This window comes from Acinonyx jubatus, chromosome C1 (genome assembly GCF_027475565.1).
Source record: "Acinonyx jubatus isolate Ajub_Pintada_27869175 chromosome C1, VMU_Ajub_asm_v1.0, whole genome shotgun sequence".
Taxonomy (NCBI): Eukaryota; Metazoa; Chordata; class Mammalia; order Carnivora; family Felidae; genus Acinonyx; species Acinonyx jubatus.
In genome coordinates this window covers 155,868,489-155,888,493 of record NC_069381.1, presented here as the reverse complement: position 1 = coordinate 155,888,493, position 20,005 = coordinate 155,868,489, and the positions used below count along the sequence as shown (strand labels likewise).

At 36.8% G+C, this 20,005-nt stretch overlaps 1 protein-coding gene across 4 annotated transcripts in view; it reads left to right on the top strand.

Annotated features, from left to right (window-relative positions):
* Positions 1 to 3,163: 3,163 nt before the first annotated feature.
* FASTKD1 (FAST kinase domains 1) overlaps positions 3,164 to 20,005 on the top strand; it is a 47,108-nt gene continuing 30,266 nt past the window's right edge. For 3 of the 4 annotated variants that reach the window (XM_027055542.2, XM_015085930.3, XM_015085923.3), the window contains exons 1-3: positions 3,164 to 3,311; positions 5,365 to 5,884; positions 8,501 to 8,569. In XM_027055542.2, the coding sequence (XP_026911343.2) occupies positions 5,550 to 5,884; positions 8,501 to 8,569 (404 nt within the window). In that variant the 5' untranslated portion in view covers positions 3,164 to 3,311; positions 5,365 to 5,549. Of the gene's footprint in view, positions 3,312 to 3,403; positions 3,427 to 5,364; positions 5,885 to 8,500; positions 8,570 to 20,005 lie in introns of those variants that run through there. The other variant, XM_053215243.1, reaches the window with a different exon arrangement.

Below are 20,005 nucleotides of genomic sequence, written 5' to 3'. Positions count from 1 at the left end.
ACAATCTTAAGCGTTTTTAAGTGTATTGTTCAGTTGTGTTAACCACATTCACATTGTGCAACTAATCTTCAGAACTCTTTGTCTTGCAAAACTGTAGCTCTATACAACTCTTCATTGCCCTTTCCCCCTATCCCCAGGCAACCACTATTCTGCTTTCTGTTTCTATGAATTTGACTACTCTAAGTACCTCATATAAATGGAATCATGCAATCAATATTTGTTCTTTTGTGTCTGGCCTATGTCATTTAGCATAGGGTCTTCAAGGTTCATCCATGTTGTAGCATGTGTCAGAATTTCCTTTCTTTTTAACGCTGAATAAAATCCCATTGTATGTGAATATGATATTTTCTTTATTTATCTGTTGATGGACACTTGGGTTGCTCCCATATTTTGGCTGTTATAAATAATGCTGCTATGAACAGTGCTGTACAAATAACTGCTCAAGTTCCTGCTTTCAATTCTTTTGAGTATATATCCAGAAGTAGAATTACTAGATTACATGATAATTCTATTTAGTTTTTTGAGGAACCACCATACTGTTTTCCACAGCAGCTGCACCATTTCACATTCTCACCAGTAAGTAATACACAAGGGTGCAGTGTCTCCACATCCTTGCCAACATTTGTTATTTTCTGTTTTTTTGATAATAGCTAACCTATTGGATACGAAGTGGTCTCTCATTGTAGTTTGATTTGTATTTCCCTAATGATTAGTGATGCTGAACATTTTTTTCCATGTGACCATGGAGAAATGTCTATTCAAGTCTTTTGCCCATTGAAAAAACATTTTTGTCACTAATTTAGAGGAGTTCTTCAAAAGTCTGGATATTAATCCCTTATCAGACATATCATTTGCAAATATTTTCTCCCATTCTGTGAGTTGCCTTTTCACTCTGTTGATAGTGTTCTTTGATGCACCAAAGTCTTAAATTTTGATGAAGTTCAATTTACTTAGTTTTTTCTCTTCTTGCCTGTGCTTTTGGTGTTATATCCAATAAACACTTTTTTTATATATATACTGGCAGAATTATTCCAGGAGAAAAAGCATTCAAATTACTTGGTGAGGGAGAAAAAAAAAACAAAAATAAACAAACAAAAGTCTCTGATGCTCTGATGTTGGAGAAACTGACCTAATGCTCATTGTGAGGCCTCAGTGTTATTTGAAACTAATCTGACACAACTCAAAGCATATTGTCCTCCTGTTGGACATAAACAATCTCACAGAACATTGACATCAGACAAGGTCACTGTGCCACAGAAAATACCAAAGATTTCTCTCTCATTAAATGAGTGAATGCTACTTTACCAATTTTAGCTTTAGCCCCACTTTAGTCTGCCTTCTTTATAGTTAAGATGTATTAGATGCCCAATCATAGACTTGCCCAACTTCCTAATGGCACCCAAGATAGAGTGAACCTTTCCTTCTGTAGACCCTCCCCAAAATTACCCAACCAAAGAATCCTATCATAGGTTCTTTCTAATACTCTTTTACTGCGCAGCTAAATGACTCCCTGCTGTGTGCATTTTTGCTAGCTGCAACAAGTAATAAACCTCAACTACAGGCTTCTTGTGATTTTTGGCTGAAGGGCATTGACATTTGCTAGGAGGAAATTAAGAGCCACCCTTTGTTAACCACTTGTTAGCTCTTGTAAAAGATGCTTCTTCATGATTTAAATCATTAGCTACAATACAATTTTATGACTGTGGACTTAAATTATTACCTTGATTTTGTTCTCAGGTTTGATTTATACATAAATATATATTTTATGAATGTCCTAGACTGCAAGTAAGGAAAAAAGTTGCTAACAGTGACTAAATAAAATGTTTCCTTTCCTTATATAAACAAGATTCCAGAGAAAGGCAAGCTTCAGGTATTTGTTTCTTAGGCCAGTCTCCTTACAATTCCACAAACGTGAGAAGGAGACAAACACATTCCAGCAGTGAACTAACTGTCCTGACACTATCATTTAGGCCTTATTGTTGCCAGGAGCTGGTCTGGCCCTCATAGCTCAGCCTTAATATTCTGTTGAACAATTACACAGAACACCAACATGAGACAAGGCCAATGTCTGGCTATGATGGATCAAGACAAAAACAAGACCATTACATAATCATATCAGAACTGAGAACAAATAAGAACATAGTCCAAATCACAAAAAAATGACCAAACATCTACGTATCCTGGCTATTATGAGTGACTGCTCCCTCTTTGTCAAGCACAGCTTTAACTTCATTCTTCCTGCCCTATGGATAAAGTTTATTAAGATACCCAATAATAGAATTATTCCTGCTTCCTCACAGCATCCAGTCCAGAGAAAAGCTCCATTAAGCCTTGCCAAAATCACTTAACACAGGGATGAATACTATAAGTTCTTTTTAACACCTTTTTAATTTGACACCCCTTGGGATGTGTGTTCTGCTTCATTGCAACTGGTCAGTAATCCCAACTTTAACTATAGGTCTTTGACTGAAGGGCATTGGTACAGGTTATGCCCAGTTTCATCCCTATGTTTTTTCTGACGTTTGTTCTGAAACTCTTTCTACTCTGTGCATTAAGAACACCTCAGTCTTCAAATTTGTTATCAGTTGATCTGGTTCCAAACAACCTAAACCAGTGCAACCCAAAGTGTGCTCTGCCATTAGCAGTTGCTTAGGGTGTTGGGGTGGGGGATAGGAAGTGATTGCTATTGGTTACCCAGTTTCTTTTTGGACTTACGAAACTATTATAAAATAAATTGTGGTGGTGCTCCACAACCCTAAATTAAGAAAAGTATTGAATTGTACACTAAATGGGTAAATTGCATACTGTGTAAATTATTTCTCAATAAAGTTATTAAAAACAAAAGTGTGGTCCAAAGACTGGCCTCACCATGACACAGGGGCAGAAACTGAGAGTAAGGATTTATTTTGTAGCCACTTGACAGTTATTTCATATATGCTGAATATAGTAAGAAACAAAAATCCACATGTGTTTTTTCCATGTTTACCATTTCAAATTTCATTTTATAAATAATAATATTTTATTATATATTATAAAACAATCTGTCTTTCATGGACTGGGGTAAAACCTTAACTTGGATTGAGGAACACTGACCTAAAGGACCCATAACTTCTATAGTTTAAGATGTGTCGTCCCAGTCTCTCAATGTGGAACTACAATGACCAGAATTCCTCGTGAATGCGTAAGCGACGTCCATTCCATTGGCCTCGCCGCTACGTCCTCTGGGGCATGTAGTACGTACCTTCCGCTGAGCACGCTGCGATGTCCAGGCATTTTTTCCTGGTTTGGGGACTGGCACCGTCAGAGGAGAGGTGATGTCTCTCGAGGGAAACTATGTGATATGGGAGGACGTGGGCGGGAATGACACAATCAAGCCTGTTGCGTTTCTTGTTGGGGACCAGGAATAGCCTTGGCTTCTAAGCCATTGTAAGCAGCCTTCCCCGGGATCCTCCAGAAAAGTTGGAGGTTGTTAAGGGAAGAACTTAACCTGCAAGTCAGGGCTGGGTAGCTACGGCAGGTTTTCTTCCACCCAGCATGTTTTCGGGCCCGAGATGCAGGGTTCGGCTGAGAACAGAGGCCTCCTTCCGGTATTGGATTTTCCAGTGCTCAGAGGAGGGCAGGGGTGAGCCCACTCCTAGGCGGGGATGCGGAAGATCACTTTCTTTCGTTCTGTGTTACTGTGAGCCCGGCGTGGAGGATGCTTGTCATTTGCACAGGCCCCTACACTCATCGTCTTAAGGCCCCTCCTTTTGTTAAGTGACTTCCCAAGGTCATTTATCTGGGAGCAGAGCTGGGGACTTGACACCTTTATATTCTAATCATTGAGCTGCTTCCATTTTCAGTTGTGGGTAGGCGGGAGAATCTTGAAGATACCTTTGCTCTGTACAGGGTTATTTGTGAATGTGTATGACCCAGGTTGGCGTGGGCCAGGATGCTGTACTGATGATCATAAAATATCAATTCTATCTTGTTTTTGTTTTTTCTTGTGAACAGACAGCATAGCCATAGACAAGACTCTGAGGCAATCTTTTAGTATTTGTTTGTTGACGTAAGGAGGTGTTCCAAGTTGAAAGAATTCAAAGAACAGAGTGATTGTCTCAGCTTCACAAGTTAGAGTAGATTTTTAACCTTTTTGCAAATAGCTTTCCTTATCTGTAAAATGCAAATGATATCTATCTGACAGGTTAATTGAGAAAATTTAATAGGATGATATATTTCAAAAGTCCTTTATGAAATGTTGCAGAAATGTTAAATGCTATGATTTTAGTCCCAGATTTTCTAAATGTTCTTTCTCAATTAGAAATATAAACATTTACAGTATATTTCTAAAACAAATTATCCTTTTTCATAATTATCTTTGGTTCTTATATTGCTTCACCATGTCTTGATACATTACTTGATTTCTTATTTCTTGATTGGAGCTTTAATCATCTTGCTTTTTGGTTCAAACTGATCTGAGGTCAGTAGGGACCAAACCCTTTGAGTTCTTTTAGGGTTCTAGAGGAAAGGAGCAATTATCCTGAAAGTAAATATACCAGAGACTATCCTTCCAAAAAATGAAAAAAAATTTTTTTGTAGTTCTGGGTGCGCCTAGATGGCTCAGTCGGTTCAGTGTCAGACTTCAGCTCAAGTCACCATCTCTTGGATGGTGAGTTCCAGCCCTGCGTCAGGCTCACTGTTGTCAGTGCAGAGCCGGCTTCAGATTCAGATCTTCTGTCGGCTCCCCCACCCACATTGCCCCTCCCTTGCTCATACTCTTTCTCTCTCAAAGATGAATAAACATTTAAAATAAATAAATAAAATAAAATTTTATAACTCTGAATTAATGGCTGTTCATTGTAAAAATATTGAAGGCGACATATTTATTCCAAACAGTTTGAGCCATTTATTTATTTATTTATTTATTTATTTTTAAATGTTTATTTATTTTTAGAGGGGTGAAGGGGCAGAGAGAGAGGGAGACTGGATCTAAAGCAGGCTCTGCGCTGACAGTGTGAGACTCAAACCCACAAACCCTGAGATCATGACCTGAAGCCAAAGTTGACCACTCAACCAACTGGGCCACCCAGGCACCTTGCATCTTTTGGTTTAAAAAGATGGTTCTGAGTGTAGGATTTTTTTTCCCTTCTGCTTCTGTCGTCAAATTTGAAAACTATATATATGTAAAATTTAACAAACATTTTATAAATGGAGTGCAGAAAGAAGCCCCTTTTCCCGGACACTTAATTTTGGACCAAATCCTGCTGTTTGCTTCAGACTAGGAACAAAGTCTTAACTAGAGTTAATGCAGAAAAAGCTTGTAACTTTAATTTAAATTTTGGAACTAATTTGGTATTAATCCATGTCAAACCAATCCTTTTACAGAAGCTGCATTTTGGAATGGGATTTGGAGTTATCATAATGGAAGCAAAATACATGAAGGAGAAATAGTTACCTTTTTACCAGGATATTACACCTGACTACTTGTTGCAAATAGTTTTCCTACCTAAGAAAATTTGTGACATAAATGAAAAAATACCTTTTTAAAAAAAGACTTATTGTTTGTAAATATGCTTCGCCTAAGAGCTGTTTGTCCATTTTCCTGGAGAGCATTTCAGTTTCGATCCTGCAGTTGTAAACCACTAATTACCGAAATGATTAAGTGTACAGATGAAGGGCAAATCTTTGATCTTATTCAAAAAAGCAAAGCCATACTTTCAGAAAAGCAGGTGGAATGTGCATTTAATATACTTTGGCAGTTTCAAAAGCAGAAGACCAGCTTTTTAAAAAATGTTGAGTGTGTCAGAGACCATCCCCAGTTTATTACTCTTCATAATTTAGCTACAAGTCAAACGGAATTCATGAATGATGATACCCTGGTGAATGTGTTGTACCTCACACAACAGTAAGTAATGTACTTTTACTTTTTATAGAAATGATTATAGTTTATAATTATATATCAGTTTTCTAAAAATCTCTTTAAAATGAAAAACAATGTGGTTTTTTTTCCCCCCTATAAATAGTATTCCTGATCATTGAATATTTTTAAGATGTTTAGAGGATATTCATTGTGGTAATCATTTAACAATATATATGTATATCAAACATCCTGTTGTGCAACCTAAATATATACAATTTTTACTTGTTAGTCATAGTTCAATAAAGCTGGGAAAACATTAAAAAAGAAAAGAAATTTTACATTATTTGCAAGGGAATCCAGCCTTCAAAAGAACTGGATTTTCTAAGTAAAATATTCAGCAGGTATATAAGGGAAACACACACACACACACACACACACACACACACGGAAGTTGCAATTAGTCTGTTTCTTAGTCTCATTCATGGAAAAATAAGTTTTCTCACTTGATTGGCTAACCTGTGAGGACTATCAGTAACTATAGATGTCAGCATTGCACAAAGCAGAGATACAGTTGTTTTTATTAGGAAGTCAGCTTATACAGGAAAGGGGCTTAGGGCTTTACCTATTTGGGGGAGTGGTGTTAGACTAAAAGAAGAGTGCCTTCCCTTTTTTGGTGGTCTTTCTGTGGTTGCAAAGTTTTTTCTCTGAGGTATATGAAGAGAGTATGTAATGATAATGGGCAAGATACCTGTTTTGCTTTCTCAGTGGTCATGTCAGCTTGGAAAACGATGAATAAAATAAAATTCAACAAGTCTTTATTGCAGGACTCTTCAGAAGCTTTAATATGTTAATGTATACTGTAAATCTCTGAGTGAGGGCAGTTTCCAGACCACAAAACATTGTGTTAAACACCTCACAAGACTCATGTGTGTTAGGCAGATGGAGGAATGCTGCTTGGTGATGATTTACCTAAAAACTATATTTCTGTGTTTTGCTCCTAAGTCATATTTTAATTATGAAAGGATTCAAGAGTAAAATATAATTTTGTTTTCAGGTTTTAAAAGCAATATGTAGTTCAATTTTGCTTCATGACTCAACGTGAAAGTTTCTGATTTTTGGGAGACAAACTAATATAGGCTTAATGCTATAAAGATATTGAACTTGGTTAAAAAGATATTTTTATACCTACAATATATAGTGTATGTGGTTTAGTTATATAGATAGTATTCATGGTTAATGAAGCTATACTGGAGGAGGAACTCTTACATGTTCTGATGATACAATGTATATCAAGAACTATAAAGATACCCTTGGATCCAATAATTTTGCTTCTAAAGTTTATCTCTAAGAAAATAATCTAGGATATGAATGGATAAAGAAGATGTGGTAAATATGTATACAATGGAGTATTACTCAGCAATCAAAAAGAATGAAATCTTGCCATTTGCAACTACATGGATGGAACTAGAGGGTATTAAGCTAAGCAAAATTAGTCAGAGAAAGACGAATACCATATGAGTTCATTCACATGTGGGATTTAATATACAAAACAGATGAATGTAAGGGAAGGGAAGCAAAAATAATATAAAAACAAGGAAGGGACAAAACATAAGAGACTCTTAAATACAGAGAGCAAATTGAGGGTCGCTGGAAGAGTTGGGGGTGCAGGGGTGGGTTAAATGGGTAAGGGGCATTAGGAAAGACACTTGTTGGGATGAGCACTGGGTGTTATACAGAGGGAATGAATCAGTGGAATCTACTCCTGAAATCATTATTGCATTATATACAAACTAACTTGGGTGTAAATAAATAAATAAATAAATAAAATGCAAAAAAAAAAAAAGAATAATCTGGGGTACATATTTAAGATTATTGTGCGTTGATATTCATGCCAGCATTATTTATAATATTGAAAAACTAAAATTCTAATAGTAGGTGAATGTTTAAATGATACTATATTCATTTAATGGAATAATATACAATGTTTAAAAATTGTTTTGAACACTACGTAGTGTCATGGGCAAATGCTGAAAAGGGCAGGGTACAAAAGTGTAAAAGTGAGGTGCCTGGCTGGCTCAGTCAGTGGAGCATGTGACTCTTGATCTTGGGGTTGTGAGTTTGAGCCTCACATTGCATGTAGAGATTACTTAAAAATAAAATCTTTTAACAAAATTAAAAAAAAAAACTGTAAAAGGAATATGTATATTCCGTATGTGTGTAGAAAAGACAAATGGAGCAAAAATGCTACAGATTAATGATGACTGTTTATGAGTACAGACCTATAAATAAGTTTTAGTACCCTATTCAAGTTCTTCTTTATTTTACAAAACTCTCCTATAAAAATATTTTTCTAATCAGAGAAAAGTAATATATGTTATGTGTACTTTTAAAATAATATGTATTGTTGAATGTTCTCATTGTTCAGTGGAAGGCATTGAACAGATAAAAGAATGAGAGAGGCATAGGATAAAATGTAGATGTTTATTATACCGTATCAAGAAATCAAAATACTGAAATGGGAATGCACCAGAAATAAAGACTGTGTAAGAGTATAATAACTTGAGGTTCACTTTTGCATTATAATTGTTAACTTGCATGATTGTTTTTAATACTTTAAAAATGTTTATGTATGGAAAATTATTTTCTCTTGATTTTATTGAGGTGTGCTACTGAGACCCATGACCTACTGGTTGAAGCTCTAGTTACAGAAGCATGGAGAAGACTGGAAAGGCAAGTACTTTGGGTTCATTTTCTAAGATCACAGTTATCCTATGCAAGGTTAACTGAGTGAAATCTTGTAGAGAAAGAATAGGGAGCTGCTGCCTACCTATCAACCTTCACTAAAAAAAAAAAAAAAAATTAGTTGAGGGTATTTTGATTGTGTAAAGGAAAAGAATGAGGAATGTGTATTTTCCTTAAGAGACAAAGAAAGCTTGAATATTTGCTCTTTATTAAAAAAAATAAAAAATTTAATGTTTATTTAAATGTTTAATTTATTTTTTTATATTTATTTATTTTTAATGTTTATTTATTTTTGAGAGAGAGAGAGAAAAAAGAGTGCAAGTAGGGGAGAGGCAGAGAGAGAGAATCTGAAGCAGGCTCCAAGCTACCAGCTGTCAGCACAGAGCCGGACATGGGACTTGAACCCACGAACCATGAGATCATGACCTGAGCTGAAGTCAGACGTTTAACCAACTGAACCACCCAGGCGCCCCTAAAAAATTTTTTTTAATGTTTATTTATTTTTGGGAGACAGAGACAGAGTGAGCAGGGGAAGGGTAGAGAGAGAAAGAGACGTAGAATCTGAAGCAGGCTCCAGGCTCCAAGCTGCCAGCACGGAGCCCGATGCAGGGCTCGACCTCACAAATTGCAACATCATGACCTGAGCCGAAGTTGGACGCTTAACTGACTGAGGCACCAATATTTGCTCTTTAAATTAAGAGTGGAAACAGTGTGCTTTGCCACATATATAATTAGTCAAAATATAAGTAAGGTGGAGCAACAGCTATTTGGCTTTTTGAATCTTCTTTTCTGGAAGATTTTGCTTCAGAAAGAAAAGGTTTGGAGCCCTGACTGGTTCAGTGGTAGGGTATGCAACTCTTGATCTTGGAATTGTGAGTTTGAGCCTATATTAGGGGTAGAATTTATTTTAAAAACTTAAGAAAAAAAGAAAGGAAAGATTCTCTGAGTGATAGTCTGCCTATAAAAACCTAGAAATTCAGGAGCCGTAAAAGGAGAGAAAAGAAGACACCAGTTTAGTAGAAAGGAAAACTATTTAACATTGTTTAGCAGCATTTGTAGGTACTTGCCTATCACTTCTTTATTGAGAGACAATGAACATCACTCATAGGTGACTTAGATGCTTTCAAGTTCACTGCTGTGATTATGATTGATTCAGATCTCTTTCCTCTACTATACATAGCTTTATTTGTAGCATGTTGCCATAATCAGCAGTCATCTAGAAAAATGTAAAATTTGTTCAGGGCATTCTTCTTATGAGTACAGTGAAGTCTATTCTATACAAAACCATGCTATTTATGCTATATGAGAATATGTGAGAAACTCCATTTATAAAAGAGTTGAGATAATAACAGACCTCATTTTGGAAAATTGTTAGCTATTTCTGAAAATTTTGAACTTTTTAATGTAGGGATCACCATAGCCTAGGTCTCTTATTAGTGGAGTAAACAAATGTTAGTGAATAAAGGGAAAATCAAAGTGGGAAAGAGAAAGGAGGATTTAAAAACTACAGAACGGAGAGGTGGTTCAAGATGGTGACATAGATATCCTACTCACTCTACCAAAGGCACACCAAATCTACAACTACATATAGAACGTCTGTCTCTGAAAAAGACCTGGAAACTAGCTGAACAACTCCACAACAAAGATGGCAGGGCCACATTGAGACCGGTGGGAGAGGCAGAGATTGGTTTCACCAGGAACCCCACTCCTGACTCAGTGACCCACAAAAGGGAGGGATCTAACAAATATGGAGCATATTCCTGAGGAGTGAGGGGTTTGAGCCCCACATCAGGAACCCCAATTCTTGGGACCTGTACCAGAGAGATGAGCTCCCAGATGTCTGTCTTTGAAAACCAATGGGGTTTACATCAAGGAGACCCAAGGGTTATAGGAAACTGGAACTCACCCTTAAAAGTGCTCACATGCAGACTTACTTGTCCTGGCACCCAGCACAAAAATGGCAGGTTGGAAGTGCCTAGGCCATATGTGAAGGAGATTCACTGGGTAAGCTTAAAGTGCCTGCCAGAGGGACAGAGGTCTATTGGAGCTCTCTCTCTGGCTAAAGGCACTGGTGCACACCATTTTTGCAGTCTATCTTGCTAGCACCAGCACTAGCTGGTGCCATTTTAGCACTTTCCTTCAGCCTTGTGAAAGTTGTTTGCTCTGCATCTGTGTTCTTCTGTGGCTCTGCCCCACCAAACCTGTTGGGCCAGCTTGCCCTGACCTTTGCTCCCCACAAACCCACAGTGCTAAAATTGGTAGGCAGGCAGCCTTGCCTTGGCCTGGTGCTCTTCCTTGGCCCCAGCAAAGCTGACAGGTGTGTGCAGTCCATAGAGGGAGTGCTTTGAACACCTGCCTCTTGTGGCCAGGGGTGTTTGCGTTTCTGGGACCCATGGAACTGAAATAATTACAGAGTTCTTGGCAGGCTAAAACCCCCAGAGCAATTTACAGATAGCAGACTGAAATACCCCAGTCTTCCTGTGACTGCTCCTTCAAGACTGAAGAGATAGCTCTTTTGCCTAATACATAGGAACAAGCACTGAAAGTTAAGGAAATACTAGGAAACAAAAGAATATGTTCCAAATGAGAGAAGATAAAACTCCTGAAAAAACCTTAACGAAACAGAAATAAGGTCATGCCTGGGTGGCTAAGTCGGTTAAGTACCCAACTTTGGCTCAGGTCATGATCTCACAGTTTGGTTCATGAGTTCATGCCCTGCATCGGGCTCTGTACTGACAGCTTGGAGCCTGGAGCCTGCTTTGGATTCTGTGTCTCACTCTGTCTCTGCTTCTCCCCTGCTTGTACTCTGTCTCTGTCTCTCTGTCTCAAAAATAAATAAACATTAAAAAAAAACCACACACAAGAAACAGGGATAAGTAACTTACCTGATAGAGACTTCAAAGTAATGGTCATAAAGATGCTCACTGATCTCAGGAGAAGAATGGATGAACACAGAACTTCAGCCAAGAGATGGAGAATATAAGAATGTACATGGAACTGAAGAATATAACTGAAAGATATACTACAGGAATTCAACAGCAGAGTAGATGAAGCAGAAGAAAAGATTAGTGACTTGGACCAGGGCAATAGAACTCACTCAAACAGAGCAGCAAGAAAAAAAAAAAAAGATAATTTGAGGGGCCTATGGGACAACATCAAGTGGAACAATGTTCACATAATAGGAGAAGGTAAGGGAGAAAGGGATAGAAAACCTATCAGAAGAAATTATGGCTGAAAGCTTCACTTATCTGGGGAAAGAAACAGACATTCAGATCTAGGAAGCCCAGAGAGTTCTGAATGAGATGAACTCAAAGAGAGTCACACCAAGACACGTTATAATTATGTCAAAGGTTAAAGAGAGAATCTTAAAAGCAGCAGGAGAAAAACAACTTGTTATGTATAAGGGGCCCCCTGGCCCCCAGACTTTAATCAAGTTTTTCAGCAGAAACTTTGCAGGCCAGAAGGGAGTGCTGAAAGCAAAAAACTTCCAACCAAGAATACTCTACTTGACAAGATTATCCTTCAGAATTGAAGGAGAGAAAAAGTTTTCCAGACAAGCAAAAACTGGACAAGTTCATCACTACTAAACTGGCTTATAAGACACGTTAAAGGGACTTCTTTAAGCCAAAAAGAAAGGCCAACTGGTAACAAGAAAACATATGAAAGTAAAAGTCTTTCTGGTAAAGGTAAGTATATATTAGGGTAGTGGACTAATCACTTATTTTAGTATGAAGGTTAAAAGGCAAAAGTAGTAAAAATAAGTATAACTACAACAGTTAAAGGATATACAAAATTAAAAGATGTAAAATGTGGCATCAAAAACATAAACTGTGGGAAGGGGAAAATACAGTTTTAGAATGCATTCAAATGTAACTTGCTATCAACTTAAAATAAACTGGGATGTGCATAAGCTAATATATGTAAGCCTCAGGAAAACACAAAGCAAAAACCTATGATAGATATACAAAAGATCATGAGAATGGAATCTAAACACTAAAGGAAGGCATCAAACTACAAGGGAAGAGAGCAAGAGGAAAAAGGAGCAGAGAAGAACTACAAAACAACCAGAATACAGTTAACAAAATGACAATGAGTATATACCATCTATAACCACTTTAAACATAAATGGACTGACACCCGCTTCTAGCTCTCTTGCCTCAGCATGGCTGCTTTAGGTGTGTGGAGGCTGCACAGCAGTGTGGTGGGTTAGGTGGGCGGCCAATGGTGACTCCAGTGAGTGCTGGTCTGGGGGGAACTGGGGAACCAGAAGCTCGGTTGAATCCTCATGGAACTGTTTTTCTCCACCCAGGCAGGGCCTGGCTACCAACCCCTCTGGCTACAGACCCTTTACAGAGTTCCCAGACTGATCTTACACAGATGGCCACCCTGTACCTCCAATGAAAGGCCAGCTTCGAAGAAAAGCCCAAAGGGAGATGTTTGCAAGATGAGTTGCACTGCTATCACAGAAAATGGATGCTGGATTACAGTCATGGCAGCTTAGGCAGCAGGAGAAGTTGCAGGAAGAAGAAAGGAGGCAGAAAAAGGCTCTTAAAACCCAAAAGGGCTCTACTGCAGAACCCACAACTAAGTCAATAAGTAGCAATTCCTGTCTCCCTTCACCAGCCTCTCTCTGGTTTTCTTTTCTTCTCCTCCTTCTTCTTTTAAATGTTTGTTTATTTTTGAGAGAGAAAGCACGAGCAGAGGAGGGGCAGTGAGAGGGGGCCAGAGGATCTGAAGCAGGCTCTATGCTGTGGGGCTTCAAGTCACAAACTATGAGATCATGACCTGACCTGGATTTCTTTTCTATCATCTATATGCCTCATCCTAGCCAGAAGAGAGCCTTCCTATTCCCCATCTGTCTTCATAAGAGTTTGGATACCAGGAAGAATGGGTTGTAAGATCACTGCCTTGAGGGGTTGGCTCAGTACACTTACCCTGGCTCCATTCCAGTTCAGCAGAATCTTGTTCTGGGATGCTTACCCCTTTTGCAGACCATAGGACTGGCCAAACTATGAACAGTAGCTACTCTGCGAACATGAAAAAGGGGCAACAGTTTTTCTGGCTTTAGCTAGGCATTCAAGCCTTTAACTGCCCATACACAGCTCAGGCTGTGTGCAGTTATTCATTTAATAAATGTTTGATGAAAAGGGCAACCCCTCCCCCCAAATGGACTAAATTCTTCAATCAAAAGATAGGGAGTGACTGAATGGATAAAAAGCAAGACCCATCTATATACTGCCTATAAGAGACTCACCTTAGATGTAATGACACACAGGTTGAAAGTGAAGAGATGGAAAAAGATGTTTTATGTGAATGGAAACCAAAAGTAAGCTGGGGTAGCTATACTTATATCAGACAAAATAGACTTAAACCAGATTGTAATAAAAGAAAAAGGTGGACATTACATAATGATAAAAGGGTCAATCTAGCAGGAAGAGACAACATTTGTAAATATTTATGCACCCAATATAGATGCATCTAAAAGTATAAAGCAATATTAACAGACCTAAGGAGAGAAATTGACAATAAGACAATGATAGTAAGGGCCTTTAATATCACTCTTACATCAAGGAATAGATCATCCAGACAAATAATAAGGAAACATTAGCCTTAAAATACATTAGACCAGATGGATTTAGATATATACAAAACATTTTACCAAAAACCAGCAGAATATACATTCTTAAGTGTATGTGGAACATTCTTCAGAACAGATAATATGTTTAGCCACAAAACAAGTCTCAATAAATTTTGGAAGATTGAAGCCCTATCAAGCATCTTTTCAGACCACAATGGTATGACATTGGAAATCAATCACAAAAAACTGGAAAAATTACAAATATGTGGAGATTTGACAACATGCCACCAGACAACCAATTGATGAATTAAAAAATGAAAAAAATAACCTTGAGATAAATGAAAATTAAAATACAGCTTTCCAAAATCTGTGGGATGTAGCAAAAGCAGTTTTAACAAGGAAGTTCATAATACTACAGACCTACTTCAAGAAACAAGTGCCTGGCTGCCTGTGTGGCTCAGTCCGTTAAGTGTCTGACTCTGGTTTTCGGCTCAGGTCATGATCTCACAGTTTGTGAGTTCAAGCCCCACATAAGGCTCTGCACTGATGAGCCTGCTGGGGATTATCTGTTTCCCTCTCTCTGCCTCTCTCTCTCTCAAAAATAACCAAAAACAAACATTTATAAAAATAGAATGAATAAATATATTTGCATCTATTAGAAAGGAAACAAGTAAAATCTCAAATAAATAATCTAACTTTATACTTAAAGGAAGTAGAAAACAAGGAACAAATGAAGCCCAAAGCTAGTAGAAGGAAGGCAATAGCAAAAGTCAGAAGAAATAAACGCAATAGAGACTAAAGAGACAATAGAAAAGACCAATAAAACTAAGAGCTGGTTTTTTGAAAAGATAAAGTTGATAAACCTTTAGCTAGATTTACTAAGAAAAAAAGAAGGCTTAAATAATGGAATCAGATGAAAGAAGGAACATTAAAACTGATACTAAAATAATGCAAAGGCTAATAAGGGACTATGATAACTGTATACCAACAAATTGGACAATTAGAAGAAATGGATAAATTTCTAGAAATAATCTTATAATACTAAATCATGAAGTAATAGAAAATCTGAATAGACCAATTACTAGCAAGGAGATTGAGTCAGTAATCAAAAAACTCCCAACAATTAAAAGTCCAGGACCAGACAGCTTTAGTGGTGAATTCTAGCAAACATTCAAAGAAGATTTAATACCTATTCTCAAACTCTCTCAAAAAATTGAAGAGGAGGGAACACTTCCAAACTCATTTTACAAGGCCACCATTGCTCTGATACCAAAATCAGACAAGGGCACCATAAAAGAAGAAAATTATAAGTCAGTATGAACATAAATGAACATAGATGTAAAAATCCTCAACAAAATATTAGCAAACCAAAATCAACAATACATTAAAAAAGTCATATGCCATGGTCAAGTGGGATTTATTCCAAGGATGCAAAGATGGTTCAACATCTGCAAATCAATGTGATATGCAGCATTAACAAAATGGAGGATAAAAAATTATATGATCATCTCAACAGATGCAGGAAAAGCATTTGACAAAATTCAACATTGATTTATGATTAAAAAAAAAAAACTCAACAAAGAAGGTATAGAGGGAATGTCCCTCATCATAATAAAGGCCATAAATGACATGCCCACAGCTAAGATCATACTCAATGATAGCTGAAAAATTTCCCTCTAAGATCATGCCCACTCTTAGCACTTTTATTCAGTATAGTATTGGAAGTCCGAGTCAGAGCAATTAGGCAAGAAAAAGAAAAGGCGTCCAAATTGGAAAGAAAGAAGTAAAGCTGTCACCATTTGCAGATGACATGATTTTGTATAAAGAAAACCCCAAAGACAACACCAAAAACCTGTGAGAACTAATAAGTTCAGTAAAGTTATAGGATACAAAATCAACATATAAAATATCTGTTGCACTTTTGTACACTAACAGCATACAATTAGAAAACAAAATTTAGAGGACACTCCCATTTATATTTGCTTCAAAAGGAATTAAATACCTAGGAATAAATGTAAACAATGATGTGAAAGACTTGTACACTGAAAACTAAGACATTGGTGAAAGAAATCAAAGAAGACACCAATAAATTGAAAGATAATTCCATGGTCATAGATCGGAAAAATTTATATTGTCAAAATGTCTATATTACACAAAACAACATATAGAGTCAATGCAACCCTATCAAAATTCCAATGGGATTATTCACAGAAATAGAACAAACAATCCTAAAATTTGTATGGAATCACAAAAGATCCCTACCAGCCAAAACAGTCTTGAGAACAAAAAGAGGAGGCATCATGCACCCTGATTTCAAATCATATTAGAAACCTGTAGTAATCAAAACAGTATGTTATTGGCATAAAAACAGACAGATCAATGGAACAGAATAGAGAGCCCAGAAATAAACCTGTGCACATATGGTCAATTAATTTACAACAAGAATATACAATGGGGAAAGGACAGTCTCTTCAATAAATGGTGCTGGGAAAACTGAACAGCCACATACAAAAGAATGAAACTGGACCACTATCTTACACCATACACAAAAATAAGCTCAAAATGGAGCTTGACTACACTTGACTACAAGACCAAATGGCATAAAACTCTTGGAAGAAAACATAGGCAGTAAGCTCCTTGAAATTGCTCTTAGTGATATTTTTTTTGGATCTCATTCCAAGGGCAATGGCAATAAAAGAAAAATAACCAAGGAAACAACATTAAAAAGCTTTTGCACAGTGAAGAAAATCATCAACAAAATGAAAAGGCAACCTACTGAATGGGAGAAGATATTTGCGAATCATACAACTGAATAAGGGTTAATATCCAAAATATAGAAAGAACTACAATTAAATAACATCAACAACACACACAAATCTGATTAAAATATGGGCAAGGAGCTGAATAGATCTTTTTCCGAAGAAGACATACAGATGGCCAATGGGCATATGAAACTGTGCTCAGCATCAGTAATCATTGGAAATGCAAATCAAAAGCACTACGAAGTATATCACACCTGTCAAAACGGCCATTATCAAAAAGACAAAAAAGTAACAAGTCTTGGCGAGGATGTGGGGCAAAGGGAACCCTCTTACACTATTGGTGGGAATGTAAATCAGTACAGCCACCATGGAAAACATTATGGATATTCTACAAAAACTAAAAATAGAGCCACCATATGATCCAATAAATCCACTTCTGGGTATTTATCCAAAGAAAATAAAAACACTTATCAAAGATATATGCACCCTTATGTTCATTGCAGCATTATTTACAATATTCAAGATATGGAAATAGCCACAGGGTCCACTAATGGATGAATGGATAAAGAAAATGTAGTGTATATATACAATGGAATATTACTCAGCCATAAAAAAGAATGAAATCTTGTCATTTGTAAGCACATGGATGGACCTTGTGGATATTAGGCCAACTGAAATAAGCCAGAGAAAGACAAATGTCATATAATTTCATTTATATATGGGAATCTAAAAACAGATGAGCAGACAAAACAAAACTTATAAGTGCAGACAATAGATTGGTGGTTGCCAGAGGGAAGGAGAGTTGGAGGGTGGGCAAAATGGGAGAAGATGGGCAAGAGTTACAAACTTCCAGTCACAAAATAAGTAAGTCATGGGGTTGTGATGTACAGCATGGTGACCATAGTCAACAATATTATATTACATATTATGTAACTTTATATGGTGGCAGGAGGAAATTAGACTTATTGGGGTACTCATTTTACAGTGTATATAAATAACAATTCATCATATTGTATACCTGAAACTAATATAATGTTGTATGTCAGTTATACCTTGATAAAAAATAAAAGCCATGGAACACAACACAAATGTATGGAGGTTAAATAACATGACACTAACAATGAATGGGTCAACTCTGAAACCAAATGAGAAGTCAAAAATTACATGGAAACAAATGTGAATGAAAAAACCAAGTTACTAAAGTCTTCGGGATGCAGCAAAGTGGTTCTAAGAGGGAAGTTTAGTAATACAGGCCTCAAGAAGCAAGAAAAGTCTTAAATAAACAACCTCACTTTACACCTAAAGGAGCTAGAAAAACCCAAAGAAACAAAACAAAACCCAAACTGAGCAAAAGGAAGGAGATAATTCAGATTAGAGCAGAAATAAATGATACAGAAACTAAACAAACAAATAAAACAATAGAACATATCAATAAAAGCAGGAGCTGGTTCTTTGAAAAGCTAAGCAATGGTAAACCTCTAGTCAGACTCATAAAAAAAAGAGAAAAAAAAAGAGAGAGAGAGAGAGAGACCCAAATAAAATTACTAATGAAAGAGAAGAAATAACAACCAACACCCGCAGAAATACAATTTGTAACATAGGGTTGCCTGGGTGGCTCAGTTCGCTAAGCATCCAACTCTTGGTTTTGGCTCAGGTCATGATCTCACAATTTGTGGGTTCAAGCCCCACGTTGAGCTCTGTGCTGGAGGTCTGGAGCCTGCTTGGGATTCCCTTTCCCTCTCACCTGCTCTCATATGCACTGTCTCTCAAAATAAATAAACAACAAAAAAAAAACCCCACAAACAATTGTAACAGTATTATGAAAACCTATATGCCAACAAATTGGATAACCTGGAAGAAATGGATAAACTCTTAAAAACATATAAGCTACCAAAGCTAAAGCAGAAGGAAATAGAAAATTTGAACAGACCAGTTACCAGCAATGTGAATCAGTAATCAACAAACTCCCCCAAATCAAAAGTCCATTACCGGATGACTTCATAGGCGAATTCTACCAAACATTTAAAGAAGAATTATTATCTATTCTCAAACTACTCCAGATAATAGAAGGAAAACTTCCAAATTTATTCTGTGAGACCAGTGTCACCCTATACCAAAATCAGATAAAGACACTGCAAAAAAAGTGAACTACAGGCCCCTATGTCTCATGAATACAGATGCAAAAATCTTCAGTGAAATATTAGCAAACTGAATTCACCAATACATTAAAAAAATTATACATCACAATCAACTGGGATTTATCCATGGGATGCAAAGGTGTTTTAATATTTTAAAAATAATGTCATACTTTACATCAATAAAAGAAAGGATAAAAACCATATGATTGTTTTATTAGATGCAGAAAAAGCATTTGACAGAGTACAACATCCATTCATGATAAAAACCCTCTGCAAATTAGGTCTAGAGGGAACATAGCTCTACATAATGAAGACCTTATATGAATAACTCACGGCCAACATCATACTTAGTGGTGAAAAACAGAGCTTTTCCTCTAAGGTCAGGAACAAGACAAGAATGTCCACTCTTACCACCTTTATTTAACATAGTACTGGAAGTTCTAGCCATAGCAATTAGACAACATAAAGAAATAAAAGACATTCAAATTGTAAGGAAGGAGTAAAACTCTCAATATTTGCAGATGACATGATACTGGACATAGAAAATCCTAAATACTCCACCACAAAACTACCAGAACCGATAAATGAATTCAGTAAAGTCGCAGGATACAAAATCATGTGCAGAAATCTGTTGCATTTCTATACACTAATTATGAAGCAGCCGTTAGTGAAATTAAGAAAACAATCCCATTTACAGTTGCACCCAAGCCAATAAAATATCTCAGAATAGACTTAACCAAAGAGGTGAAAGACTTTACTCTGAAAACTATAAAACATTGGTGAAAGAAATTCAAAATGATGCAAAGAAATGGAAAGACATTTCATGCTCATGGGTAAGAAGAACAAATATTGTTAAAGTGTCTATACTACCCAAAGCAATCTACAGATTTAATGCAATCCCTATTAAGTACCAATAGCATTTTTCATAGAACTAGAACAAACAATC